Source organism: Ogataea haglerorum (assembly GCF_019207285.1).
Source record: "Ogataea haglerorum isolate 81-453-3 chromosome Unknown 81-453-3_NODE_19_length_153765_cov_101.931563, whole genome shotgun sequence".
NCBI lineage: Eukaryota > Fungi > Ascomycota > Pichiomycetes > Pichiales > Pichiaceae > Ogataea > Ogataea haglerorum.
The window spans coordinates 13,716-37,780 of NW_025065169.1; the positions used below are offsets into that span (position 1 = coordinate 13,716).

Genomic DNA, 24,065 nt, shown 5'->3' on the forward strand with positions numbered 1-24,065 from the left:
CCATTTATTTTAATTTTTTCTCTAACCCAAGGCTCTTCTGGCGCACGGAAGTACTTTTCCATGGATCTCATTTCGAATTTTAGGGCATCTTGCGAGTACCGCGTTCCGATTGCCGTCCGGGTCCCGCTCCTGGACTCCATTGTGCCAGACCGCTCGGGCAGCAAGCTGCTGGAGGTCCTGGACGTGCTGGTGTTCGGTGTGCTGTTCTACCACGGCCTGTATCTGGTGTGCCGGCTGCTTTGTCTGCTGCCCCGAATGCGGTCTCTGGTCCCCAAAAAAGTCGACCGGCTCGACCTCAGCATGCGGATCGTGTCCTTCATCCAGTCGACGCTGATCGTGGTGCTGGCGATCCCGCTTTTCGACAACAAATACCTCAACAAGGACCGCGTTTTTGCGACCACGCCGTACTCTGAAATGTACAGCACGCTGGCCGCGAGCTATTTTGTGTGGGACACGGCGATGTCGCTGCGCCATCTGCAGCACTTTGGGCTGGGCTTTCTGATCCACGGCGTCATGGCCAGCACCGTCTTTCTGTCTGGCATCCGCACCCAGATGATCCACTACTACAGCCCGATTTTCCTGCTCTTTGAAGTTTCGACGCCGTTTCTGAACCTGCGCTGGGTCGCTCTCAAGTTCCCCCAGCTCGTGCCCGAGTGGCTCGCGCTGGCCAACAACGTGCTGCTGATCTCGACCTTTTTCGGCGCACGAATCTGCTGGGGCTGGTACCAGATCTACAGACTGGCCCTGGACCTGTACGCCGCGCGACACGACCCGCGGTTTGTGCCGTCGACGGCCGTCATCATTCTCTCGACGAATTTCGTCCTGGACATTCTGAACGCGTTCTGGTTCAGCAAGATGCTGACCGTCGCCGCTGCCACGCTCATGGGCAGAAGCGACAAGCTCAAACTCATGTAGACTGTTATTCTATACATCTGCATACTTGGCGTACTCCGGCATCGCCAGATACTTCCTCGCCGTCTCGATGTCCAGCTGGATGTCCTTGATCAGGGCCTCCATCGACACGTAGTCCAGCTCGGGCCGCACGTACCCAAGGATGTTGAAGTTCAGCCGGCACCCGTAGAAGGTCGACCTGAACTCGTGCAGAATGTGCAGCTCGCACGCCTTCTTGCTGTTCTTGAAGAACGGGTTCCAGCCCAGCGACATCACCATTGGCTGCACCTCGAAGTCGCTGTCTGCCAAATTGGCGCCGTACGTGAACTCCACCTCGCTCTTTCCGTCCGAGCGCGGCACCACCTTCGTCTCCGGCGTCTGTTCCGGCCTCAGCAGCCGCACAAACCCGAAGTACACCCCTGTGTCCAGCTTCTGCAACTCCGGCTCGTCGTCCACGGGCACGTTGGCCGTAGGGATGCCCATCTCGGCGGAGCCGCGGCCAAAGCCGGCAACAACACTGGTGTTGCGGATCACCAGCGGAAAAGGCGCCTGCACCGTGGCGGGAATGTGTGGCCGACTCATGGCGTAAAAAATAATTTAATCAAAATGCTTCGACAGAATTCCAGTAGATAAGGCGCAAATTTATTCGAGGTTGCACAGCCTGACTTAGCTATCGGGCACGTCCTCGCTCGTCATGCCCCTGAACTGCTTCAGCTCGCCGCCCCGCTGCCAGTCCTCGCCCAGGAGCCGCAAACGGGCCGCCCCGCTGTACCTGCGCTCGGCTACCGCCTGCGTCCAGTCGGCGCACGTGACCCGCAGCAGCTTTGCGCCCTGTCTGCCGTAGGCGGCGCAGATCTGCGCTGCGCACGAGTCCCACCACATCCCGGCCACCGCGAAGTGCACGCTGGTGGCCAGCTCCAGCGGCAGGTTCACGAGCCGGCTCATCATCGTCCATGCTCGAGAAATCGGAAGCGGGTGCTTCGTCTGGGCCGCGTCGCAGCCCAGGAACGTCGCGTCGATCTGCAGCCGACACATCACAGCGTACACGGTCGCTATGCCTGAGAGCCGCTCGTCGTACTGGATATCCTCCTCCCATTTGCCGTCTGCCTTCCTTTTCCAGCCCATACGCAGCCGGCCCTCCTCTGTGTCGATCGTGCAGGTGTAGCCAATCACCAGTGGGCATTTCTTGACAAACCGCGCCAGCAGGTAGTATTCAAACTCTGGAAACACAATCAGCAGGTTCAGAGCAAGTTTCGCCAGCGGAACAGCGCTGTCTGGCTTCACAGTCACCTCTGTCTCTGCCTGCGAGATGATCGCCTTGGCCATGAAATTCAGCAGCCACTTGTACGCCAGCTCGTTGCCCTTCGCCTCAGTGACCAGCCCGTGGATCTGGGACATGATCCGCTGCCACTGCGGCTCGCTGTTTGTCAGCTGGCCAAACTTCGGGTTGATCTTCCGTTTCTGCACGCCCACAAGCTTCTTGAGCTCCTTATTGGCCGGCTCCTTCATTTTCTCCACAACATCCCGCTTGATGTCTGCGATGTCCTGCTTGTACTTGAGAAACTGCTGTTCTACAGCTGCATAGTTCGTTTTGCCGTATTCGGCCTTCTTGGCGGCCTCGTCGGCCTCCTTGCGCCGCCTCTCGTCCTCTATCGTCTTCCGCTCTTCCTCCTCCTTGCGCTTTCTCGCCTGCTCAAGCTCCAGCTGCCTTTTCTTCTCCTCCTCTTCTTTCTTTCTGCGTTCTTCCTCTTCCATCCTTCTGCGCTCTTCTTCCTGTCTCCTGCGCTCTGCTTCCGCCCTTTTGCGCTCCTCTTCCCTGCGCCTCTCCTCCTCCAGCCTCTTGCGCTCCTCTTCGGCCTCGATAACATGCAAAACTCGCTCTTTACTCTGCTCCAGCCGTTCAGACAGCACGTCCGCAAAATACCGCAACGGGTCGAAATCGTTCTTCTTCGCCATCTCGGGCTCGTCCTCGTCAAGAGACGACTCCCTCGTGCGGTCCACCACCTCCGGAGACGGGCTGGCGTCCTCGTAGTCGCACATCTTCAGCACATAGTCGAACCGGCTTTTCAGATCCAGCGTGCCCAGCACCTGTCCCAAGTCTTCAATTTCGTCCTCCGTCTCCGACAGCGAGTCGTACCCCGACACGGGCTCGTCAGAGTCGTACTGGAAGTGCGGGTTTCGATGGGGCGTGAATCGCATGTTAACAGAGATTACCGGGTAACGATTTTTTATTTAATTTTTCAAGGTCTTTTTTAATTATTTTGTCCATGGTTTTTGTTCAGCTGAGACAGTTCTCCAGCAGCAGCACCGCGGCCGGAAGACCCGGCTGCTCGCTGGTGAAACCGGTGCACCACCGCGTGCGCATCAGAAAACAGCTGCTCTCGCCAAGATTCCCGGAGTTGAAGCTGCCGCCGTCCGACGTCCGCTCGCCAAAATATAGACCTTTTCTGGTGGGACAGGACAGAGTCAAGGAACACTACCACAACACGCTCAAGTCGGACCTGCTGCTGATCAACTACCAGCACGACCAGAAGGAAGTGGTGGGTCCTAAGAAAAGGAAGTGGGACATGTCGTCGCCGTACCACATCAACAGACCGTTGCAGAAACCAAAGGGACAGATTGTGCCGTCGCCGACGATCCGCCCACGCACGTGGAAAAACGTGCCATTTTTCGAGGGCGTGTCGATCAACTGTTTCGTGGCGGAGGCCAAGGCGAATAGTTCTGCTGCTGTTGCTGCGCTACTGCAGATCCAGCAAATCACAAACTCCAAGGTGTACCCGATCTACGCTAAAACCAACGTTCCCTCGTGGAAGCTGCGGCCGGGAATGCTGATGGGAGCCCGCACCAGACTCACGGGCGCCCCGGCGCACCAGTTTCTCACCACGCTCACCGAGCTGGTTCTTCCTCGGACCAGAGACTTCAAGGGAATCCGGACCTCGGCGGGTGACCAGTACGGCAACATCGCGTTTGGTCTGAGTGCCGAGACCGTGCGTCTGTTCCCGGAGATCGAGCACAACCAGGACTCCTGGCCCAACACCTACGGGTTCTGGCTGACGCTGCACACGAGCGCGCAACTCGACTACGAGGCCCGCACGCTGCTGAGCGGTCTGGGCCTGCCTTTTTACGGCAACGAAAAAGTTCCGCTGCTGCTCAGGCAGGCGCAGTGAGTGTACATAGCATGATGAAAAAATATTATTTAATTTATTTAAATAGATCATATTTTTGCAACCTATGGCTGTATTGTCACCATGACGATTGCCGCCTTTGCCAACTCCTCGCGTACGTGTCCTGTGCCGCCGGGCGACGCGCAGACGGCGTGCCAGTTCATCTTGGACACCTGCGATCGCTCGAACTTCAAGTATATGGAGCTGTACTACTGTTCAGGGTTTCTGTCGCAGATGCCTGCGTGGGTTATCGTGGGCATGCTCATGGTGCTGATCTCAACGCTGTTTTTTGTGCTTGGGTTCCTGGCGTCCAACTGCCTCACGCCCAACCTCACGTTTCTGGCCAGACTGCTCAATCTCGGCGAGAAACTGTCCGGGCTCACGCTGCTGGCGTTTGCCAACGGCTCCCCCGACATCCTGTCGACCTGGATCGCTATGAACTCCGGCTCCACGGCGCTGGCCATCGGCGAGCTGCTCGGGTCCGCCAATTTCGCGCTCACCGTCGTGGTCGGCAGCATGGCCATCGTCCGCCCCTTCACCGTGGACTACACCTCGTTTGTCAGGGACGTCGCTCTGTTCCTCACGCTCGTGGTGCTGTCGCTGCTTTTCCTGCTCGACGGCAAAATCAAGCTGCCCGAGAGCATCGCCATGTGTCTGCTGTACGCTACGTACATCTTGATCAGCTTCCTCAGTCCCGATAAGCTGCTCGCCGAGACGCGGCCCAAGGTCCAGGACCACACAAGCGCCGAAACAGAGGCAACGGCGGTCGACGCGTTCGAGCAGAACATCGAGAGTCTCGAGACGGGCCAGAGTTTCCGGCTGTCGCTGGCGGACTCCATCAAGCTGGCCTTCAGAACGTGCGACCTCAAACACATAGCAAACTACTGCCGCGGCGAGTCGGGCGACGAGCCCGTCCAGACGGGGCAGTACGACGTCCCTTTGCCGTTGCACATCGTCATCACGCCCGCCGACGACGACACGCCGCAGTCGCCGGTCTCTGACGAGGACCGGCTGCTGCCACCAGCGCGGCTCTCGCGCACGTCGTCCGTCGCGTCGGCGGCGTCGATTACGACGATCCTGTCCGCAGAGCCCGTCGAGGTCTCGTGGAAAACCAAGCTGGTCCCCAACTACGGCCGGCTGGCCCTGCGCAACAAGCCGTTCGAGTCGCTCTTCAACATCGCCACGCTCCCGCTCGCTTTCTGCATCAACCTCGCCGTGCCCACGCCCGCCAACTCGCGCAGAGAGTTCGACCTCAACGTCCGGCTATTTCACGTGCAGCTGCTGCTCACGCCGCTCGTCGTCCTCCACGAGCTCTCGTCGCACGTGCTGCAACTGACGGCGGCGCTGTTTGCTGCCAATCTAGTTTTCAGCGCGTTAGGCCACTCCGTTTACCGCCGCCTGTTCCCGGCGATTTCCGCGCTCGTCGGCTTCGTCAACGTGCTCAACCTCATCACGGCTGCCGCGTCGGAAATCGTCAACATCCTGAAAAACACCGGCACCATCTACGGCGTCGACGAGTCCGTGCTGGGGCTGACGGTGCTCTCCATGGGCAACTCGATCGGTGACCTCATCACCAACAGCACGCTCTCGTCCCTCGGACTCGCGCTCACGGGCCTGCACGCCTGCTTCGGCTCGCCGCTGCTCTACATTCTGTTCGGAGTTGGCCTCAGCTCGCTCGTGGTCAGCATAAAAACAGGCTCCCCTGTGGAATTCACAGTGGACAACCACTTGAAATTGTCCAGCTTCAGCCTCGTTTTCATTCTGCTCATATACATCACCATTGTCCCGCTGCGCAACTGGAAGGTCGACAGACTTGTTGGGTACATTGCCGTCTTTTTCTGGATCGCAATCACCTCGCTGAACGTGTGCGTGATAAAATAGCGTAAATAGATTAATTTACAGATTAGAAGTACTCCTTCTCGACCACGCCGTCCAGATACTCCTCGAGCCGGGCTTTGTCGGCGTCTGCGAGCTTCTCCAGCGCCAGCAGGTACATCTTTTGCAGCTTCGTGGCGTCGGGCGAGTAGAGATAGTAATAGTCTATGCATGCTTTCCAGAACAGGTAGCTGGTTTTGTGCTGGTACTTGAGCAGGAAAGGCTCTAGATCGAGATTGTACGACAGCAGCTCCAAAAACAGATAATCGAAATGGCGCTCGTGCTCGGACCCGGCGACCTCGTCGAGCTTGGCTTCGACCAGCTGCAGCAGGTCTTTATTTTTCCCCAGCTGCTCCAGCTGGAGCAGTTTCAGCCAGCCCTGCACCGAGTTCGGATACATCTGCAAGAGATCGACCACCACGGCTTTCGCAGCACTCAAGTTTCTGGTCAGCACCTCCAGATCCGCCAGCCTCAGCCGCAGCTTGACGTTTTCTGTCGCACAGTGGTATATCCCAGTCACCAGTATTTTTTTCGCTCTGTCCAGCTGGTTGAGATTGAGGTAGTAGTTGCTGTATTTGATCCAGAAAAACGGGTAGTACGCAGTGGCTATCAGGCATCGGCCGTAAACCGTGTCGATGAGCTTGCGCGTGTTCTTCGTGATCGCCGAGTTCGAATCTTTGTGAGACGACTTGAGCGACAGCGTCTCGCAGTATTCGAGGTATCTGTTCCAGTTGTGCAGTTCGCGGCGCTCCAGCTCGTCGGGAGCAAAATAGGGTCGCGTCACGGCCTCCTCGAACGGCCACAGCTGGAACACGTTGTACTGCGTCGTGATATACAGGTCCATGTAGCGTTTGCGCATGTCTTTTTTCAGGTCGGTGAAGACTTTGTCGTCTTTGCGTCCTATAAGATCCGGCCAGCTCAGCTTATAGACGGTTTTCAGATCTTCCTTGGTGATCAGGTACTTGATGGTGTCGAGATCCGCGTTTTCGATGAGCTTGAAGAACTGCCTGATGTATTTGGAGTAGTGGTACAATGGCACCTCGATCACCCGTCTCAGAAGATAATGGTATTCTTTAGTCCTGCGATGCGCCTTGAGAAACTGTAGATACCGGTCGTACAGCAAGTGGGCGTAGAAATGCGTCCCCACCTGTGTTCTGGCGCGCTCGAACAGAGCAATGACCGGGTCGTACTGGTGCACGGTCTCGACCACAAAGTCCAAGTATTTTGTCCATATCACGATCGACATGGGCACAACTTCGACGCCGCGCTCGTATATTTCGCGAGCCTCGTCTGTGCGACCCGCACGGAACAAATAATCCGCATAATTGCACCAGTACTGCTCGCAGAACGGGAAATTGACCAGCAGGTTCTCGTACGAGATGGCCACCAGTCTGCTGGACACCGCGTCCTGCTTCAGCTTGAGAGCGACACTGACCAGCTGCTCCCACGCAGAAAAATCGTGCGCGTTGTTATGCAAATACCGCGATAACTCGAGCCAATCTTTCGGCAGGTCGTCAACGTTGAGGTCGGACATGGTTTTGATATTTTTTCTATTTTCTTATTTTTTATATTATTTTCATGTCCGGCCGCAAGATCTTCCAGAGTTTGGTGAGCGAGCTGCAAACCGCCGTCGAGAGAGCTTTCGAGAAACACTCGAAGGACATGCTCAAGAAACAGGAAGCCCTTATACAGTACAAGAGAATGCAGTACGTCCGGTCTGGCAAGGTGCTCAGTCCGGAAGAGGACGCTAGACTCGTGGAGGAGGTCAAGAAAACTACACAGGTGACCATGCCAAAGGTGAATGTCGACATGGTGAAGGCTTTGGACTCGGACGCGTTGACCTCCAAACAGCTAGAACACCTCAAAAACATGGCCTCCTTCGTCAAAAGCCAGAGAGAATACGTCGAGCTGCTCGAAAGATATAACCCGGGAATCAGCATGAAGCAGACCGACAAGGTGCGCAAGACAGCCAGGAGAGTCGGACTGGAGGTTCCCGAGTGAGATCGCTAGTGTGTTTGTGTATCGTATATAGTATTCAACCAGCATGTTCAACGACCGTGCTGACCAGCTTGCCGTTCTTGACGGTGTGTTTGAACTGCTCTGGAACAGCAAGCTCCTTCATGTCGTCCGATTCCGGCACGTTGATGTTGAGCGAAGTGGTAGACGAGGTGAACACCTCGGTGTCTAGCGACGACGCGGACAGATACAGGGAGCCAGACTCAGACTGATCGATCGAGATCATCGGGACAGAGTCGGTGACTTGGACCTCGAAGCTCTTGGACTTGATGACGTCGATTCCGCTGATGGCTTTCTCGACAACGAGCCCAACCTTAGTACATTCGTTCAGCGTGATGGCGTTGACCTTGCCCTTGATCTGGATGATGCTGGAGGCACAGTTGGCGATGAAGATGCTCTGTTGCATCTCTCCGTCGATGGTAATGATTTCGGACTCGTTTTCGAAGTTGGCCACCACCCACTTGCTGTCCACAAGCTCCTTTTTCGGAGGCTTCTTCTCCTTAGGAGGCTTTTCGCTCAGACTAGCAGGCTTCTTTGGCGGGACAGGAACAGATTTTTTTGCCGGAACCGCCGACGAGGCGCGCAATTCTGGGTTCTTGTGGGTCATCTGGCTCTTGTCAACCTTCTTGAGGCCTGCGGTGATGTTCTCGCCCTTATTGAGCTCCGAGAAAACAGCGTTCATGCCCGTTGCCTGCTGCTCCTCCTTGGCCTCAAAGACGGAGGCCGGTGGAGGAGGAGGTGGGGGAGGAGGACCGCCTGCGCCAGAAACAGGTGTTGGAGGAGGCGACGGAACGGCAGGTGCTGCTGAAGACGAGGCCTTGGCCAGGTTCTCCTCAAACGAGCCTCCTTGGACGTTCCAGGATGGACCGGTGGTGTGGAACTCCTTGACGTAGTTTTTGAGGCCGTCGAATATTCTGATGAACGTGGTGGCCCATTTGACCTGGTTCGGATCGGACTCCTTGTACTCCTTCAGAATTCTATTGGACCAGAACTGGGCCGAGTCCTTGTAGTCTGGAATGTACGAGACAGGCGTGGTGACACAGATCCATCCCAGAGCAGGAATTCCCTCCGCCACAGCGTTGAGGTTGTTAAAAAACTTGGAGGTACGGTTGGCGTCCTTGACCTCCACCGCCTTGACAATGACCTCGTTGATAGGAGCAAGAGCCGACTGGAACACGGGGCTCGACGCGTCGACGGGCGCGGACTTGGAGGCGGCCTGGAGGAAATTGCGTTCCTCCAGCAGCGCTTTCTCGAACAGCTTGGCCTGCTCAGCGACCAAGGGGTCGATTTTATCTGAGATTTCCACAAACGGAGTCACGTACTCCTCCATGAATTTGTCGAACGCTTCAATGGCGGGCGCCTCTTTCTCAGGCTCCTCAATTGCCTTAGCGTCAGCTCCGGCCTGCGAGTCCGTGCCGTCTGCCACGGCTCCACCGGCCTGTCTGGTCTTAGAGCGGACGGCATTTTCTTGGAAGATCGTCACGTCTTCGAGTCTCGACGCCGCAGCCTCCAGCCTACAATGGTTAGTCTGTATGGCGGTTTTCACCTACCGTTTGAGCAATGTCACCAAGTTGTATCCGTGAATGGAAAACGATTCGTTCGACATCAAGAGGACAGGGAATTATAGTAGAGAAAAAAATAAAACAAAAACAGGACCAAATAAAGTGCAAAAATTAACTCCAATTCTTTTCCATGGCAAATAAGCGCACCGAAGAAGAATTGCCGCCACGGCCGGCGTTCCCGATCCCTGACTTCCCTGCCCCCACGCAGCCGGAGCCATACTACGCCTCCTACGAGACAGGCATACCTATTGCGATTGATCTGGGCCGATCGACAACGAGGATTGGGTTGGCCAAGGAAACAAGCCCGAACAACGTATTTCCGACGGTGATGTCGCGGTTCAAAGATCGCCGCGTCAACAGGATGATTACGCTGGTCGGAAACGACATGTACTTGGACAATGTGTCGAAATCCAATATCCGGTCTGCCTTTGACGGTCCAATGATTAATAACTGGGACGTGATCGAGAAAGTGCTAGACTACGGGTTTCTGCACTGCGGGGTGTCTTCGCAGGGCAGGGTGGACAACCCGATCGTCATGAACGAGGTTCTGGCTCCGCCGTTGCAGCAAAGAACAAACATGATGGAGCTGCTCTTTGAGGCGTACAACGTGCCGAAACTCGCGTTTGGAGCAGACTGTCTATTCAGCTACTATCAGAACGGAGGCTCCACAGGACTCGTCATTGGAACAGGGCACGATGCGACGCACCTGATCCCTGTTGTAGAGCACAAGCCGGTCCTGTCCATTGCCAAACGGCTAGACTGGGGCGGAAGACAAGCGACCAACTATTTGATGGACTTTATTGGGCTCAAGTACCCCTACTTCCCCACAAGACTCACCACTTTCCAGATGGAAAAAATCAAACAGGACTACTGCTATGTTTCCAAGAACTTCTCGGAGGAGATCACACACTATTTGGATCTGGATAATTTGGAGAAGAACGACATAGTGCTGGAGGTTCCGTTCACGGAAGTTGTCAAACACCAGAAAACCGAGGAGGAGCTGCAGCTGGAGGCCGAGAGGAAAAGAGAGCAGATCAAGCGGCTCCACGAGCAGGCTCGAGAGCGCCGATTGGAGAAGCTGGTGCAGAAAGAAGCAGATTTCAGCTATTTCACCGGTCTGAAAGAGCGCATGAAGAGCATGAACAAGCGCGAGCAAATAGATGTCTTGCGGAACGAGGGATTCCAAGACGAAGCAGAGATGAACAGGCATATAGCCAATCTTGAGAAGTCGCTGAAGAAGGCTAGAAACGAGGATATTGGCGAGAACACCAGCGAGGAGCCGCCTTCGTTCCCGCTGTTGGAGGTTCCCGACGAGCAGTTGAGCGACGAGCAGATGAAGGAGAAGCGCAAGCAGCGTTTGATGAAGGCCAACTACGATGCACGGATGCGCGCAAAGCAGGAGAAAGAGCTTGCCAAAAAGGAGGCCGAAGAGGCTGCTGAAAAAGATAGAAAATGGCGAGAGTCTGATTTGAGCGGCTGGATTGCTGACAGAAGAGAGAGGCTGGAGAAGCTGATTCAGCGCGTCAAGGAGCGCAAGCGGCTGAAGGAGGAGCTGACCGACAGAAAAAGCCGTGCTGCGCAGAACCGGATGAAAAACATAGCGTCTCTGGCAGACGAGGACAGGGGCGCCGGCAGACGCAAAAAGGCCGGCAATGTGACCATTGACAACGACCCGAACGACACGTTTGGCGCTAACGACGAGGACTGGGCCGTTTACCGGGCTATTGCTCGCGAGGAAGACGACGACGCAGAGGAGGAGGTGCAACAGGAGATCCTCAAGATTGAGGAGGAGCTGTTGGAGCACGATCCCAACTTCACAGTGGAGGACACGTTACAGAGACAGTTTGACTGGCGCAACTCGCTCATCCACCGGTTCTTGAGAGGACCGCGTAATTTCGATCCGGAAGACCAGCACCAGCAGCACCAGATCCACCTGAACGTGGAACGGATTCGGATCCCAGAGATACTGTTCCAACCTTCGATCGCGGGCGTCGACCAGGCGGGCATTGTGGAGCTAGCTGAAGACACGCTATTGAGAAGATTGCCCGGAGAGAAGGGCTTCTCTGGGGACGACGCTACACAGATGATGAAAGATGTGTTTATCACTGGGGGCCAGTCATTGTTCCAGAATTTCCAGGAACGGCTGGATTCCGATTTGCGCGCCGTGCTGCCTGTTGGCTCTCCTTTGAGAGTGAGGCTGGCACAGGATCCGCTGCTTGATGCCTGGCGCGGGATGGCCAAATGGTCGCTTACAGACGAGGCGAAACACAGCTACGTGTCCAGACAGGAGTACGCCGAGTACGGCGCAGAGTACATCAAGGAAAATAACATGGGCTGTGTTAGACTATAAAATACACAGAGCCTAATGCTTAGGCAGCTTTTTCTCGATATCGACGGTGTTCGGGTTGATACCCTTCTTTTTGAGATTATGCTTGATCGACTCCTTCATGATTTCCTTGTCTGCTTCGTCGTCGAAGGTGGCGAAGTCGCCGTGGATCAGCCCTTCCTTTTCTGCTTCTGCGTCTGCTGCCATCTCCTTCTCCTTGGCTCCCGCCTTGGACACATCGTGAGGACTGGAGGCCACCTTTTGGAACTTGGCGACGAAAAAGCCGTCCACGTTGTATGCGTGCGGGTAGTATCTTCTCGTGAGTGACACTTTTGGGTTGAACTGTTTGCCTCTGTAGGAGGTGAACCCTGGCTTTCCGATGGCGAGGCCGGTCTCCACGAGTTTCACGTTTGGTCTCTTGCGCAAAGCATAATCCACCACGGCCTCGTTCTCCTCGACGGCAACGGAACAGGTAGAATAGACGATCACGCCGCCGGTGGCAGAGTGCGCATCCACAGAGTCGATCGCAGAGAGCAGCAGCTGTTTCTGGAGATGAGGAATCTGGATGAAATCCTTCTCCGTTCTGTTGACCTTGACGTTCTGGTCCTTGGCAATGACTCCTGTTCCAGAGCATGGCGCATCCAAGAGTACTCTATCGAACCCACCAATGACCTTTGGAAACTCGCGCGCATCATAGTTGCAGACCACGGTGTTGGTGCAGCCCAGACGATGGATATTGGCGATCAGCGACTTGGTTCTTGCTTTGTTGGCGTCGTTCGCAAACACACATCCCGTGTTTTTCATCAGCGCAGAAATGTACGTCGTTTTCCCGCCGGGAGCCGCTGCCATGTCCAGAATCCGCTCATTTTCCTGCGGATCCAAAGCCATCACCGGCAGAAAAGAAGAAGCCGCCTGAAGGATGTAATGTCCTGCCAGGTACTCCGGGGTGGCTCCAATCGGCACCTGCGAGTCGAAGACCTGCAGTCCAACCTTGGTCCACGGTCCTATTGGTTGCAAATTCACTCCCTTGTTGACCAGGGTCTGGGCCAGCTCTCTGCGTCTCGTCACCAAGGTGTTGGTTCTGATTGTCACTGGTCTATGAATTTCGTTCGCCTCGAAGAACTCAATGGCCTCCGACGGAGAAAAGAGATTGAAAAGCTTCTCGGCCAAAAATGGTGTGTAGCCAAAATATTCACATATATCTTTGAGCAGCCGATCCACGTACTCCACACGGCTTCTGCCCTCCTCGGCGAGGTTCTTGAAATCCTCAAGCACCTTGACCACCTCGAGCATACGGGTTCTCACCATCGTGAGGTCAGGCCCTGACTGTTTCATTTCCTCCTCTTCCTCTTCTGTAGGCAGAACCTTGGCTCTTGGGTTTTTTGTGTTCTCCTCCAGAAGCTCGTCCTCGGCGTCCTGTTGCTCCATTAAAGCCTCCTCATCGAGCTTTCTGGAGTACTCTTCCATATTGGCGGCGTTGATTGCATCCATATCGTCGCTCTCGTCGTCGGAAAACATTGGTCTCTCTCTGCCTTCCTCGTCAGAATCAACAAACTCGTCGTCGAGCTCGGGTTCAGAGTCGTCTTCGAGCTGTTCAAACTCGTCAAGACCGGCCTCTGCCTCCTCATCATCGTCAAAAAGAGATTTTTTCGCTGCCGAAAGCTCCTCAAGGTCGACTTCTGGCAGATCCTCTGGATCCTTATATTCCTCTTCCTGTTTGGACTTCTTAGCTTTCTTCGCTGATTTTTTCACTTCCTTGGACTCTTTCTCTGCCTTACGCTTTGTGTCTTTTTTCTTCTCGGTTCTCTGGAATTCTTCCAGAGAGGGAGGCATTCCCTGCTTGTTTTTGGCCCTTCTTCCCATATCTGTGCCTATCTAGATAATTTTTTCAAATTTTTCACGTAAATTTTTTGGTCCCGTTTCCAGAGGTGGATCAAAAAAAAAATAAAAAAATTCAAGATCAAAAAAATAATACCTCTAGGATGCCCGAAATTGGTCAGAACAAGGCGATCTCGCCGAACGAGCACTGCCTCGTGACCATGCCCTCAGGAAGTCTTAGAATCATTCAGCTTAAGCCGGGAGGGACGATCAATCTGGGCAAGTTTGGCCATTTCGTGGTAGATGGAACATTTGGATACGCCTATGGACAGGCTTTCGAGATCGTTGCGGACAAAAGAGTGACACCGATCAAGCACTTGTTGGTAGATCTCGAAGACAGTAATGATGGAACACCAATTCCAGAGCTCAAAAGCTCTGCTACAAACAAAGATTTGGTTGATATTGGAGAGAAAATCCAGAGATTGACGAGACAGGATATTGAGAATATGAAGAAAGAGGGCGAGGGTAATCAGGTTGCGCGTCAGATCATCGAGAACATGATCCAGAGCCACGGGGCCTTTGAGAAAAAAACGGTCTTTTCTCAAGAGAAATATCTAACGAGAAAGCAAAAGAAGTTTGCCAGACGGTTCCAAATCGACAGTCTGAGCTCCTCGGCTTTACTTAATTACTACTACCGGGAAAAGGACCCACAAAGGGTGCTGGATTTGAGTGAAGAGACGTTGGGTTTGATGATGAGTCATGCAAACATCATGCCCGGTGGAAACTATTTAGCATTGGACGAGACGGGAGGATTGTTGATATATGCTCTTCTGGAAAGAATGCAAGGACTCGGCTCAATCATATGGTTGCATGAGAACGACCAGCCAAACACATGGATACTGAAACAGGCTGGATATACTGACGCAGAGATGGACAAAATGCTGCGTCCGATCAGCTTCCTGGAGTTTTTCGAGCCGGACGAAGACACAGGCAAGGTTTTCAAGTTCACAGACGAGGAAGTCGAGCAAATGCCGCCACAGCGCCGGAGCATGTATGCGAAACGACTGGCAAAGGCAGAGAAATTGAGGCAGACAGTGGAGATGGTGGCAAACCACGATCTTGATGCGGTAGTGAGTATTTCCACCTTGAACCCAGCAACCCTGATTCCTCGTGTTCTGGAAGCATTGGCTGGCTCGCGGCCAGTCGTTGCGTACCACCAATACAAGGAAATGCTGATTGAGCTCGACCATGTTCTGCAGAAAGATAAGCGAGTGATCATGACCAACATATCGGAAACCAAAGTCAGACGCTACCAGACGGTGCCTGGCAAATTGCACCCATTAATGACGTCCAGAGCTGGCGGAGGGTACGTGTTCCACGGCCTGAGAGTCCTGCCGGTGGAGGGAGTGCAGGCTGTGGGACGGGGCAAGAAGCGTAAGAGCGAGGAGCCGGTCGCCTCATAGAATTTCATCGCACATAGACTGTAGAATATTCCAGCTTGGTTTCCAACCAATGACGTTCCGTATATTTTTGCGCGTATCGTATCTGATACCGCAAGTCCAGCTTGGGAGAAGGCTTTTGGTGTGCTCTGCCTGCTCGCGGTAGCCAAGCTCAAAGACAAAACCCTCGATCGGTGCCCGGCACACGAGCTCGCACAGCGCACTGTAAAACTCGAGGTTACCAACAAGTGCGTCTTCGGGCTCATATTTAAGGACTGACTCTTCGACACCGCCGGCTCGGTTGAAATGTTCTCGAGGTATGTATGGAGGATTGGAAAGAAGCAGCGTGGCGCTCGTTTGTGGGAGCTGGTGCTTGAGTAAATCGCCGTGGTGAAACTCGACTTCGGCCTTGACCTTTGCAGAATTTAGCTGGAGATTTTCTTGGCAGAGAGCAAGTGCCTCTTTGCTGATATCCAGCGAGAGAACTTTTTTAACATTTGCGAGTGTCGCTATGCTTAGTCCAATGCAGCCAGAACCAGTGCAGTACTCTAGCACTTCGACGGGTCCGTTACGTTTTTTGATTACCTGCTTGAGCTCCTCGCACCACTCCTCGGTGTCGTTCCGCGGGATCAGGACTCCTGGCTTGCACTTTATTGTGAGATCGCCAAAAGGCTGGGAGCCGAGAATATATTGTAACGGGACCAAATTGGCTCTTTGCTCAACGGCCGTCTGCCACTGGGATCTGGGAAGCTCCTGCTGGATCCAGCGGAGTTCCTGCGCCGCCTGGCTAGCGGGAAATTTGGACTTGAGAACCTGCAACCATGACATGAATAAAATAAATCATTTTTTTTCGAAATTACCAAATATTTTTTCAAAATAATTTAGTTCATGTATTTCGTCTATATACATTACAGCCCCTTTCTCGAATAGTACATGTATGCTCTTTCGTGGGCTTCGTGACTGAATGGAGAGATAACCTCGGACTCGCCAGGTCTGGCAATTGGGTTTCTCATGTAAACCGCATGACATGTGCGGAATGAGATCTCGATGTGCTTAGGTAGCACGGCGAACGGAGCAATGAATTGACGCGGTCTCCAAGGCGTGAAGTATGGCTTTGAAGGGTCCTCGAGCCCCCACATTGATTTCTGCCACGGCAGGTCCATCTTGTATGCTCCTTTCTCCTGCACCTCCGTCCAGGAAGGAAGCTTAGGATGCTTGATGAGTCTGCTGACCCAGGTGGACACAATGGCATCTTCAGAAGGGGCTTGCTCCTTGTGGTCTTTTCTGACTTTCTCCAGGTAGCCGGACTTGAGCTCCGAAAGTGCCTGCTTCACTTTCTTGGTTTTGGTATCATCGTAAAATTTACCCTGCGGCTGGCCGTTCACGTATTTGGGCAAAATCTTGGAAATCTCCTCGTTCATCGCCTCTTCATCGCCCTCAAACAACGCCTTGTTCTTCTCCACCATCTGATATATGTTGAAGCATTTGCTTGCGAGAGCAGCGCCGAACTGCGGCTCGAACACACTGGCGCCCACCTCTCCCTCGACAGCCTTTGCCGTGTTCACGATATCGGCCAGAATCGTGCCTCTGGTAATGCTGTTCAGCATCTTGCCGAGCTCGTTGATCTTAGACTCCTGACGCGAGCCAAAACGGGCCACAGCATCGTCGAGCTCTGGAGGAGGCAGCTCTGGGTTGTAGAGACCGCCATACGTCTGTCTCATCTTCTTTTGCTTACTTCTCTGCTTCTGCCACACGTTGAGCGGGTCGGACCTGGCGCGGTTCACGAATTTCTGCCATTGGATCACCTGCTCTCTGTCCACCTTGTAAGCCTCTTTCAGGCTAGGCTTTTTCTCTCCCAGAGCCTGCAACACCCTGTCTGGCTCCACGCTGAACACGTCTCCAGGACTCAACGGGTACGAAGGGTGTTTGATGCAGACGCCATTGACCTTGACTTCGCCCGCGAGAATGAACTGTCTGGCCTGTCTGACCGAAGAGGCGAACATGGCACGGAAAACGGCCACATCGAGCCGCTTTTCTAGCACTGCAAACGTCTGCAGCACCATCGGGGTCTCGTCGTTGGCCTTTCCGCTGAGCGACGCATCCATCTGGGCCACACCGTCCAGTTTTTTCTGGAACAGCTTGAGCCATCTGCCCTCAGGAATGTGCTCTCCGTGGTATCCTCTTGTTTTCTGTTTCGAGTTCCATTTCTGCATGAACATGGACATCACCTTGAACATCGGCGCCCGGTCCTTGTAGAAATTGAACAGGTTGTGCTTGTTCAGCGCCATGCGCACCCGTCCCCGCGTTAGGGAGAACAGGTTTGTGGCTTTTCTAGGCATGGTGGATGGAAAAGGATTTTTTCGAAAATTTTGCAGATGTAGGCCAAGGGCCGTCGGCCAGCGTCGATCGGCGCGTTTTTCATCACAGTCCCCAAAACGGCAAGACGTAAATAGCGGGATATTACACATAGTCCTGACGCACCAAAGTTGGCTCCTCAAACTTCCATGGCTCCCAGACACGCCAGACCCCGCGAAATAACCAGCCAGCCGGCCTACAAGTTCCCCACTCTCTACGCTGCTCCGTACGAGTGCATGTTCCCTGTGGTGGCCACCAAGCCGGAACTGCTGTCCAAAGACGGCATCGACTTCACTGCCAGCGTGCGCTTTGAGCCTAACAACGTCCAAAAATACTCACAGCCTATCAACATCAAGTACACTGTATCTTCCAGCGCTCAGAAAGCCAGCCGCGATCCCCTGAAACGGGTGTTTGCTCATTACGAGGAAGACAGAGTCAGCGGACTGGCTTTTGGTGTTTCCACCATCACGTGCGGCCCAGACGGCAGGGTCAGCGTCGAGCGGTCCGCAGCAATATTCCCAGATACCCCTGTTGGCTCGAAACGGTCGCTGGACAGCCTGGACGTGTCGTTTGGCACGACCACTCCGTCGCCGGTGGTGGTGCAACGGCTGGGCTCTCTCAAGAAACGCAGACACGACAGGCTCGACAACTCGATGACGATCTCCCAGCGGGCCATCTTGCGCATGGTGGACGACTCGCTCGTCTCCAGCGACACGGAGCTGTACACGTCGATACTGCAGGAGGTGCGGCCGCAGACGTCCAACGTGCGAGCCTCTCGAACGGAGAACGAGGCCGCGAAGGAAACCGTCAGCATCGACGCCGAAGACCTCAAACTGGCGCTTTCGGAGAGAGCGCTGACTCCGCTAAATTTGGGAGTTTTCAGGGACGACTAGCCGCGAGTGTTCGATATCCAATATATTAGCGTGGTGATTATATACAGTAGCCTGCGTAGCTTAATTTGACGTGGAAACAGTTCTGGAAGCGGCCTTTTCGATCGTGAAGCCCGGGTCCGATTTCCTCTGCTCTCTCATCTCGTCCTTGGTGAGCATCTCGTCGGCAAGCTCCACCTTCACCAGCTCCTTGACCGTGGCTATCATACCGGCCTGCTCCGGACATATTCTGTGGAAAACGGTCTGGTGTCTGCGACGGAGACCAAGTCTGAGCAGCGTCTCCTTCTTTTTTTGGGGCAGCGCGATCGCGGACCGCAACTGCGTCACTTTGAAGTACTTGGGCGTGGCCATTTCGATGAGAATATTTTTTTCCGTGTTAATTTTACATACTTTGCACTGCCGGATAAATGCAGGTCGTCGCGGCAGCGCTCCTGTGCTGTCGGCTACGGGGCGGGTTTGTGTGGGCTCGTCTGTGGGCTCGCCTGCTGCTGCGCTCAGCTCGGTTTGCACGGCCTGTGTTTTGCGGAGATCGTCCTTGAGCGCAGGAAGAGCGACGTTACGTCACAGCACGCCGTCGTGGGGGACGAAGAAAAATATCGCGTCGATTGCATTTGCGCGAGTCACGTTGGGGGCACGCGGCGACCGCGTGGTGACGCTGGACAGCCAGCGGATTTGCGCCAGGGAGGGCGCGACGGGGTCCTGGCGACTGGCATCGGCGGTACGAGTGGCCTGTGTGCGGCCACCGGGGCCACGTATACAGCCTTGCCGAGGATAGATAAAAATAACCTGTGCTGCTGTAGCACGGAACGTTTTTGCGGGGCTCCTAATTTTTTTAACTATTTCTCACCTGTTTTGTTCAAACCAGCTATCAGAGCCGCTTTCGCCGTGAAGTTTAAAGACCCCTGCCAAGGTCGTTTGCTTAGTCATTGCTAGCCATGCTTGGGCTGTTCAAGAATATAGTCAAGAAGAGCCGGCCGACAGGCCCCGAAGCCGGGCCCGCAGACCCAAACAACACGGACTCGGGCCCTCCTCCCGCGATCCCTACCGAATTTGCCCAATTCTACTCAGAACTGTCGCCCAGATACACATTGCTGGAGAAAATCGGCGAGGGAGCGTTTTCTGTGGTGGTGAAGGCGGTCGACACCGAGACACAGGACTTTGTAGCCATCAAGATCATCGACAAAACAAACATGAAACCCGAACAGATCAACTCTGTGCTTAAAGAAATCAGCATCATGTCTAAGCTGGACCACAAGAACATCACCAAGCTGTACAGCTACCAAAACTCCTACAGCTCCAGATACTGCTTTCTATTCCTTGAATATGTGAGCGGCGGCGAGATTTTCAACCAGATTATCAAGTACACGTATTTCAGCGAGGACTTGTCGCGCCACGTGATCAGACAGGTCGCCAGCGCTGTCAAGTACCTGCACTCGCAGGGCATTGTGCATCGCGACATCAAGCCCGAAAACTTGCTGTTTGTTCCGACAGAGGTGTTTCCTCGCTCCAAACAGGAGCAGAACAAGGCCAGACGGCGTTCGGACGATAACAACAAGCTGGACGAGGGCAAATTCATCCCGGAGTACGGCTCTGCGGGCATCGGAGTCGTCAAACTCGCGGACTTTGGGCTTTCCACCGTCCTGTACAACGAAAGCATGCAGGCTAAGACGCCCTGCGGAACCGTTGGATACACCTCTCCCGAACAGCACATGAACCTCGGGTACACGAAAAAGGTGGATATGTGGGCCATTGGCTGTGTTTTGTACACTCTGGTGGTCGGGTTCCCCCCTTTCTACTCTGCTACGCAGGATTCGAAGGATATCAGCACCAAGGTGTCCAGAGGCGACTACAAGTTTTTGAGTCCGTGGTTCGACGAGGTTTCGGACGACTGCAAACGGTTGATTGCCAATCTTCTGATAGTGGATCCTGATGCGCGGTACTCGATTGACCAGTTGCTCAGAGATCCGTGGATGGTGAGCGGATACGAGGACCAAGCTGCAACCATCCACAGCAACGACACCGTTCCCCAGACAACGTTCGACGAGGCGCTGTACAAGAAGCTGAACCGCACGGCCGACAACCTGGCCGACGGTCTTTTGGCTCCGCGCGCGGAAGCCATCCGACTCGTCTTCGACACGGCCAGCGGTGTGCAAAGAGACGCTACGCCGCAGCAGGCCGCGCCAAAAGCAGCGAATCTCAGTGTTCTTGAGGAGAACGAGCCCATAGAGATCCTTGCGTTCCGCAGACGGCCTGACTCGGACTCCTCGCTTTCGCCTGAAAACTCTGCCTCGCAACTTAGCGACGAGTTCGACGAGGATTCGGACTTCGAAGAAACAGAGCTGACGCCGAAGCCGTACGCCAAGTACTCGAGGTCTCCGTCGTACAGAGAACGCAGGACATCGCCGCCTAAGGACGACCCTCTGTCGGGACTCGACGCTGAGCGTTCTGGAGGAACCTCGACAGAAACAACCAGCATGACCGCGAACGAAGAGTCGTCGATTTTTACGTCTGAAATAGAAGACTTCTCCACGGGAGCCAAGCGCAAGTCGTCCGTCTGCTTCCAGATCAAGTCGTGCAAAACAGGCAGCGGCGGGTCGACGAGTTCCTCGCTCGCGAACGCAGCAAGCTCGCGGTCCTCGTCACTGACGAAAAGTGTTTCCGAGTCGCACAAAATATATCCACGCACCCCTCAGACGACGCAGTTTGTCGAGCTCGATGACCAAGACGATGAACTCCGGGAGGGGCTGGAAAACATCACAGTGGACGACACCACGCCCGTGGAAAACAAACGGCCTGCGCCGGCAAAGAAATACACCGTCCAGAGCGAGCCGTCGCCGGTGTTCGACGCGACGCTAAGCAACACGTTCGACCTCAAACTAACACACTCCAAAATCCTCGAGCGCCGCAAAATCAACGGGTCCCTAAAAACAGGACCAGAGCTATAGCACCTATCGAGCAGTACGATCCTTCACGAGCTATTATATAACATTGTAGACATGCATAATTATACGTGTGCTAGTAATGGTTCAGCCGCCACAAGCGCACCTTGCCGGCCTCGTTGCCCGTCGCGAGCAGCTCGTTGTTCGGGCTGAAACACACGCTCGTCACACGGCCCAGCGGCGTGCCGCTCGTCGGCCAGTTCGAAAACACCCGGCACGTCGGCAGGTGCACCAGCCGCAGCGCGTCTCTCTTGTCACGTGACGCAACGCACATGACCTGTCCGTCGCTGGTGAAGTCGATGCTCGAGATCGTCGTGACGAGGTTCTCGACGGTGCCGGCCGGCCGGTGCGAGCCCTTGAGGCGGTCGTACACGTTGACGATGCCGACGTTGTTGCCGACGGCCAGCCACCTGCTGTTGCTGCCGCCAAACTTGATTCTGGTGACGCCGGTTCCGGAGTCGTCTGTCCATCTGTCGAGCGTCGTTCCGGCGTCGACGTCGAACTCCCATACCTCGCCGGCCCTGTTGACGGCGGCGAGCGTTGTGTGTGCGTCTTTGGCGGTCGTTTGCGAGAAATCAAAGTCCACCAGCGTGCCCTCTATCTTGAATCCCTTGAGCCAGACACCGGTCTTTGGCGAGATGATATTGATCCAGCCGGAGTTTCCCATGAGACCGAGGTACTTGCCGTTTTTGCTGATGCGGAAATGTTCAAACGAGCGCTGTGTTTTTTCGTGGCCGTACATTCTGCTGATTTTCTCGATCGAGCCACCAAGCACGTCCCATTTGTGCATGTATCGCCGTCTTCCAGCGGCGAAAATGTCGTCGCCGTTGAACGCCGCCGTCTGGATAGGCGAGTTGCGCAGATGCAACGACGTCACGAGGTTGTTGATTTTCCCGTCGATGTGGTAGATTCTGAGCGTACGGTCGTAGCCTCCGGTCATCAGAAGCGGCTGCGACTCGTGGAAACAGAGTGTCTGGACGGCCGACCTTGATATTTTCTTGATGTTGGCGTCTGTCAGCCGCGAGATGTCGATCTTGCCCGCCGGCAAGAACCGTGTGTCCTGGCTTCTTACGTTATGGGTCTGGTTGCTTTTCAGGAACTCCAGCAGCGGGTTCGTCGATGTGAGAACGTCTGTCGACGCGTGCCCGGCCTCGGTGTCCTGCTCGTGCTCGTCCTCGGAGTCTCCTTCGATTTGGTCGGCCCAAACAGGACGGGGATGAATTCTCTCGAACTGCTCCCGCAGCCGGTGGATATACTGCTTGCCTCTGATCTTGTCGTCCTGGGCGGTTCTGCGCAGCTTGCGCAACCTGTCAGCGCCCAGAAGAGACACACTGACTTTTTCGTCGTCGCTGTCCTGCCACGCCGCCTCGTCGTCGTCGCTGTACTCGCTCATGGAGTCGGAGGCTGGCTCGTTGTCGGAGTCTGTGTCCATTCTGTCGTCGTCGCTCTCGTCGACGAAGTAGAGGTCCTCGTCTGCCATGTTCTCCACCTCGTCACTCGCGGCATCGGACTCGGACTCGGAAAGGGCGTCTCTGTTTTTCAGCTGGTCCAGATGCTCGTCCTCACTGCTATCGTCGTAGGTGAACAGATCCTTCTCCTCCTGTTGCTCAAAATCAAACAGTTTGTCGACATGCTTCAGATTCTCGCTGAATCCCTCGCTGTCACCAAACACGAGCTTCTCCAGGTACCGCTCTTCCTCGTCGGGCGGAGGTATTTCAACAGACATGGTTCTATAATTTTTGCTAATTTTTTTTCTAAATTTTTTGTAGTGCGTAATTCAAACATTTTCGCTAATTAAAACATGCGTTCTTCTTTGGCAAGATTCAAGTACGTATTTCTGGCCCCTATCCATACTAACGTACAGCCACGGCTCGTCATACTACAACAAATACACATACCAGATGTCGCCTGCCATGCTGCGGGCCAGACAGCCATACTTTTGGAAAAATCTGGCTCTGTTCGGGCTGCTTGCTGGCATCTCTGGCGGAGTCTACCTGTACACATACTCGTTCCTGATGAAGGACGACTTTGAGGACATCCCTATTCCGCCAATCAGTGACGAGCAGCTTGCAGAGCTGAAAAAGGAGTATGAGGCCACCCGCAAGAAGTAGCCTCAAAGCGCACCGTTTAACTGTACATACACTATTTAATCTCAAGTACGCTCTATCTGTCACCATGCCTGCCCTTTGCCGCCAGTTTCCGCCTGTCGGACTCGATCTGGCGCCGGATCTTGTCGCTATTCTTCTCTGTGAAACTGATCACGTTCGACAGGTTGTTGTTCCCGACTGCGTAATACGTGGCACGCGAGTTCTGCAGAACGATGTCCTTGTGGTCGAGTTCGCCGGAGCTGATGAGTCTTTTGTTTTCAGCGTAGAACTTCGCCATGTCGAGCTCCACCATCTTGGGCGAGTCTGCTTCGTCAGAAGCCCTGGACTCTGTCTCTTGTGCGTCTCCGTCCTCGCTATGTTCCCGCGGCTCTTGGGCAACTCGCAGTTGGTCCACATCAACGCCGTTTTCCGCCACCTCAAGCTTGGCGCTCTGCTTGATCCCCAGCACCTTGCCAAGATCCAGCTTGGCCAGCGACGACTTCTGCGCTGACGGCTTCTGGACCCGTCCAGAGTTCACTTTTTCGCCTGTGTGTGGCTTTTTCTCGTTCCGATCGCTCAAGTCCTCGTCTGATTCATAGCCCTGCAATAACCCCATAGATCAAAAAAAATCCTAAAAATTATTTCCATTATGTCTTGTCAGATCTGCAACGAGGCCCCGTCCAAATATAAATGCCCCCGCTGC

At 54.6% G+C, this 24,065-nt stretch overlaps 18 protein-coding genes across 18 annotated transcripts; 7 read left to right on the forward strand and 11 right to left on the reverse strand.

Annotated features, from left to right (window-relative positions):
• Nucleotides 1–21: 21 nt before the first annotated feature.
• KL911_005106 (uncharacterized protein) lies at nt 22–1,473 on the reverse strand (the record flags this gene model as incomplete). The annotated part of the gene is made up of 2 exons (XM_043200472.1): nt 22–871; nt 941–1,473. The coding sequence occupies 2 exons, from the start codon at nt 1,471–1,473 to the stop codon at nt 22–24; spliced, it is 1,383 nt and encodes a 460-aa protein (XP_043052071.1).
• Nucleotides 1,474–1,557: 84 nt separating this feature from the next.
• Nucleotides 1,558–3,090, reverse strand: KL911_005107 (uncharacterized protein; the record flags this gene model as incomplete). The annotated part of the gene is made up of 1 exon (XM_043200473.1): nt 1,558–3,090. The coding sequence occupies one exon, from the start codon at nt 3,088–3,090 to the stop codon at nt 1,558–1,560; it is 1,533 nt and encodes a 510-aa protein (XP_043052072.1).
• A 68-nt stretch (nt 3,091–3,158) lies between these two features.
• Nucleotides 3,159–4,058, forward strand: KL911_005108 (uncharacterized protein; the record flags this gene model as incomplete). The annotated part of the gene is made up of 1 exon (XM_043200474.1): nt 3,159–4,058. The coding sequence occupies one exon, from the start codon at nt 3,159–3,161 to the stop codon at nt 4,056–4,058; it is 900 nt and encodes a 299-aa protein (XP_043052073.1).
• A 273-nt stretch (nt 4,059–4,331) lies between these two features.
• Nucleotides 4,332–5,557, reverse strand: KL911_005109 (uncharacterized protein; the record flags this gene model as incomplete). The annotated part of the gene is made up of 2 exons (XM_043200475.1): nt 4,332–5,318; nt 5,510–5,557. 2 exons carry the CDS (start codon nt 5,555–5,557, stop codon nt 4,332–4,334), a joined length of 1,035 nt encoding a protein of 344 aa, XP_043052074.1.
• A 401-nt stretch (nt 5,558–5,958) lies between these two features.
• KL911_005110 (uncharacterized protein) lies at nt 5,959–7,464 on the reverse strand (the record flags this gene model as incomplete). Its single annotated transcript, XM_043200477.1, has 1 exon — nt 5,959–7,464. The coding sequence occupies one exon, from the start codon at nt 7,462–7,464 to the stop codon at nt 5,959–5,961; it is 1,506 nt and encodes a 501-aa protein (XP_043052075.1).
• A 44-nt stretch (nt 7,465–7,508) lies between these two features.
• On the forward strand, nt 7,509–7,931 carry KL911_005111 (uncharacterized protein; the record flags this gene model as incomplete). The annotated part of the gene is made up of 1 exon (XM_043200478.1): nt 7,509–7,931. One exon carries the CDS (start codon nt 7,509–7,511, stop codon nt 7,929–7,931), a length of 423 nt encoding a protein of 140 aa, XP_043052076.1.
• A 34-nt stretch (nt 7,932–7,965) lies between these two features.
• KL911_005112 (uncharacterized protein) lies at nt 7,966–9,552 on the reverse strand (the record flags this gene model as incomplete). Its single annotated transcript, XM_043200479.1, has 2 exons — nt 7,966–9,388; nt 9,497–9,552. The coding sequence occupies 2 exons, from the start codon at nt 9,550–9,552 to the stop codon at nt 7,966–7,968; spliced, it is 1,479 nt and encodes a 492-aa protein (XP_043052077.1).
• An 86-nt stretch (nt 9,553–9,638) lies between these two features.
• KL911_005113 (uncharacterized protein) lies at nt 9,639–11,858 on the forward strand (the record flags this gene model as incomplete). Its single annotated transcript, XM_043200480.1, has 1 exon — nt 9,639–11,858. One exon carries the CDS (start codon nt 9,639–9,641, stop codon nt 11,856–11,858), a length of 2,220 nt encoding a protein of 739 aa, XP_043052078.1.
• Nucleotides 11,859–11,870: 12 nt separating this feature from the next.
• KL911_005114 (uncharacterized protein) lies at nt 11,871–13,697 on the reverse strand (the record flags this gene model as incomplete). Its single annotated transcript, XM_043200481.1, has 1 exon — nt 11,871–13,697. One exon carries the CDS (start codon nt 13,695–13,697, stop codon nt 11,871–11,873), a length of 1,827 nt encoding a protein of 608 aa, XP_043052079.1.
• Nucleotides 13,698–13,816: 119 nt separating this feature from the next.
• Nucleotides 13,817–15,115, forward strand: KL911_005115 (uncharacterized protein; the record flags this gene model as incomplete). Its single annotated transcript, XM_043200482.1, has 1 exon — nt 13,817–15,115. The coding sequence occupies one exon, from the start codon at nt 13,817–13,819 to the stop codon at nt 15,113–15,115; it is 1,299 nt and encodes a 432-aa protein (XP_043052080.1).
• A 4-nt stretch (nt 15,116–15,119) lies between these two features.
• KL911_005116 (uncharacterized protein) lies at nt 15,120–15,919 on the reverse strand (the record flags this gene model as incomplete). Its single annotated transcript, XM_043200483.1, has 2 exons — nt 15,120–15,244; nt 15,316–15,919. 2 exons carry the CDS (start codon nt 15,917–15,919, stop codon nt 15,120–15,122), a joined length of 729 nt encoding a protein of 242 aa, XP_043052081.1.
• Nucleotides 15,920–15,999: 80 nt separating this feature from the next.
• KL911_005117 (uncharacterized protein) lies at nt 16,000–17,379 on the reverse strand (the record flags this gene model as incomplete). Its single annotated transcript, XM_043200484.1, has 1 exon — nt 16,000–17,379. The coding sequence occupies one exon, from the start codon at nt 17,377–17,379 to the stop codon at nt 16,000–16,002; it is 1,380 nt and encodes a 459-aa protein (XP_043052082.1).
• Nucleotides 17,380–17,595: 216 nt separating this feature from the next.
• On the forward strand, nt 17,596–18,339 carry KL911_005118 (uncharacterized protein; the record flags this gene model as incomplete). The annotated part of the gene is made up of 1 exon (XM_043200485.1): nt 17,596–18,339. The coding sequence occupies one exon, from the start codon at nt 17,596–17,598 to the stop codon at nt 18,337–18,339; it is 744 nt and encodes a 247-aa protein (XP_043052083.1).
• Nucleotides 18,340–18,399: 60 nt separating this feature from the next.
• On the reverse strand, nt 18,400–19,049 carry KL911_005119 (uncharacterized protein; the record flags this gene model as incomplete). The annotated part of the gene is made up of 2 exons (XM_043200486.1): nt 18,400–18,870; nt 18,972–19,049. The coding sequence occupies 2 exons, from the start codon at nt 19,047–19,049 to the stop codon at nt 18,400–18,402; spliced, it is 549 nt and encodes a 182-aa protein (XP_043052084.1).
• Nucleotides 19,050–19,271: 222 nt separating this feature from the next.
• Nucleotides 19,272–21,281, forward strand: KL911_005120 (uncharacterized protein; the record flags this gene model as incomplete). Its single annotated transcript, XM_043200488.1, has 1 exon — nt 19,272–21,281. One exon carries the CDS (start codon nt 19,272–19,274, stop codon nt 21,279–21,281), a length of 2,010 nt encoding a protein of 669 aa, XP_043052085.1.
• Nucleotides 21,282–21,351: 70 nt separating this feature from the next.
• KL911_005121 (uncharacterized protein) lies at nt 21,352–23,001 on the reverse strand (the record flags this gene model as incomplete). Its single annotated transcript, XM_043200489.1, has 1 exon — nt 21,352–23,001. One exon carries the CDS (start codon nt 22,999–23,001, stop codon nt 21,352–21,354), a length of 1,650 nt encoding a protein of 549 aa, XP_043052086.1.
• Nucleotides 23,002–23,176: 175 nt separating this feature from the next.
• KL911_005122 (uncharacterized protein) lies at nt 23,177–23,386 on the forward strand (the record flags this gene model as incomplete). Its single annotated transcript, XM_043200490.1, has 1 exon — nt 23,177–23,386. One exon carries the CDS (start codon nt 23,177–23,179, stop codon nt 23,384–23,386), a length of 210 nt encoding a protein of 69 aa, XP_043052087.1.
• Nucleotides 23,387–23,438: 52 nt separating this feature from the next.
• Nucleotides 23,439–23,978, reverse strand: KL911_005123 (uncharacterized protein; the record flags this gene model as incomplete). The annotated part of the gene is made up of 1 exon (XM_043200491.1): nt 23,439–23,978. One exon carries the CDS (start codon nt 23,976–23,978, stop codon nt 23,439–23,441), a length of 540 nt encoding a protein of 179 aa, XP_043052088.1.
• Nucleotides 23,979–24,065: the final 87 nt, after the last annotated feature.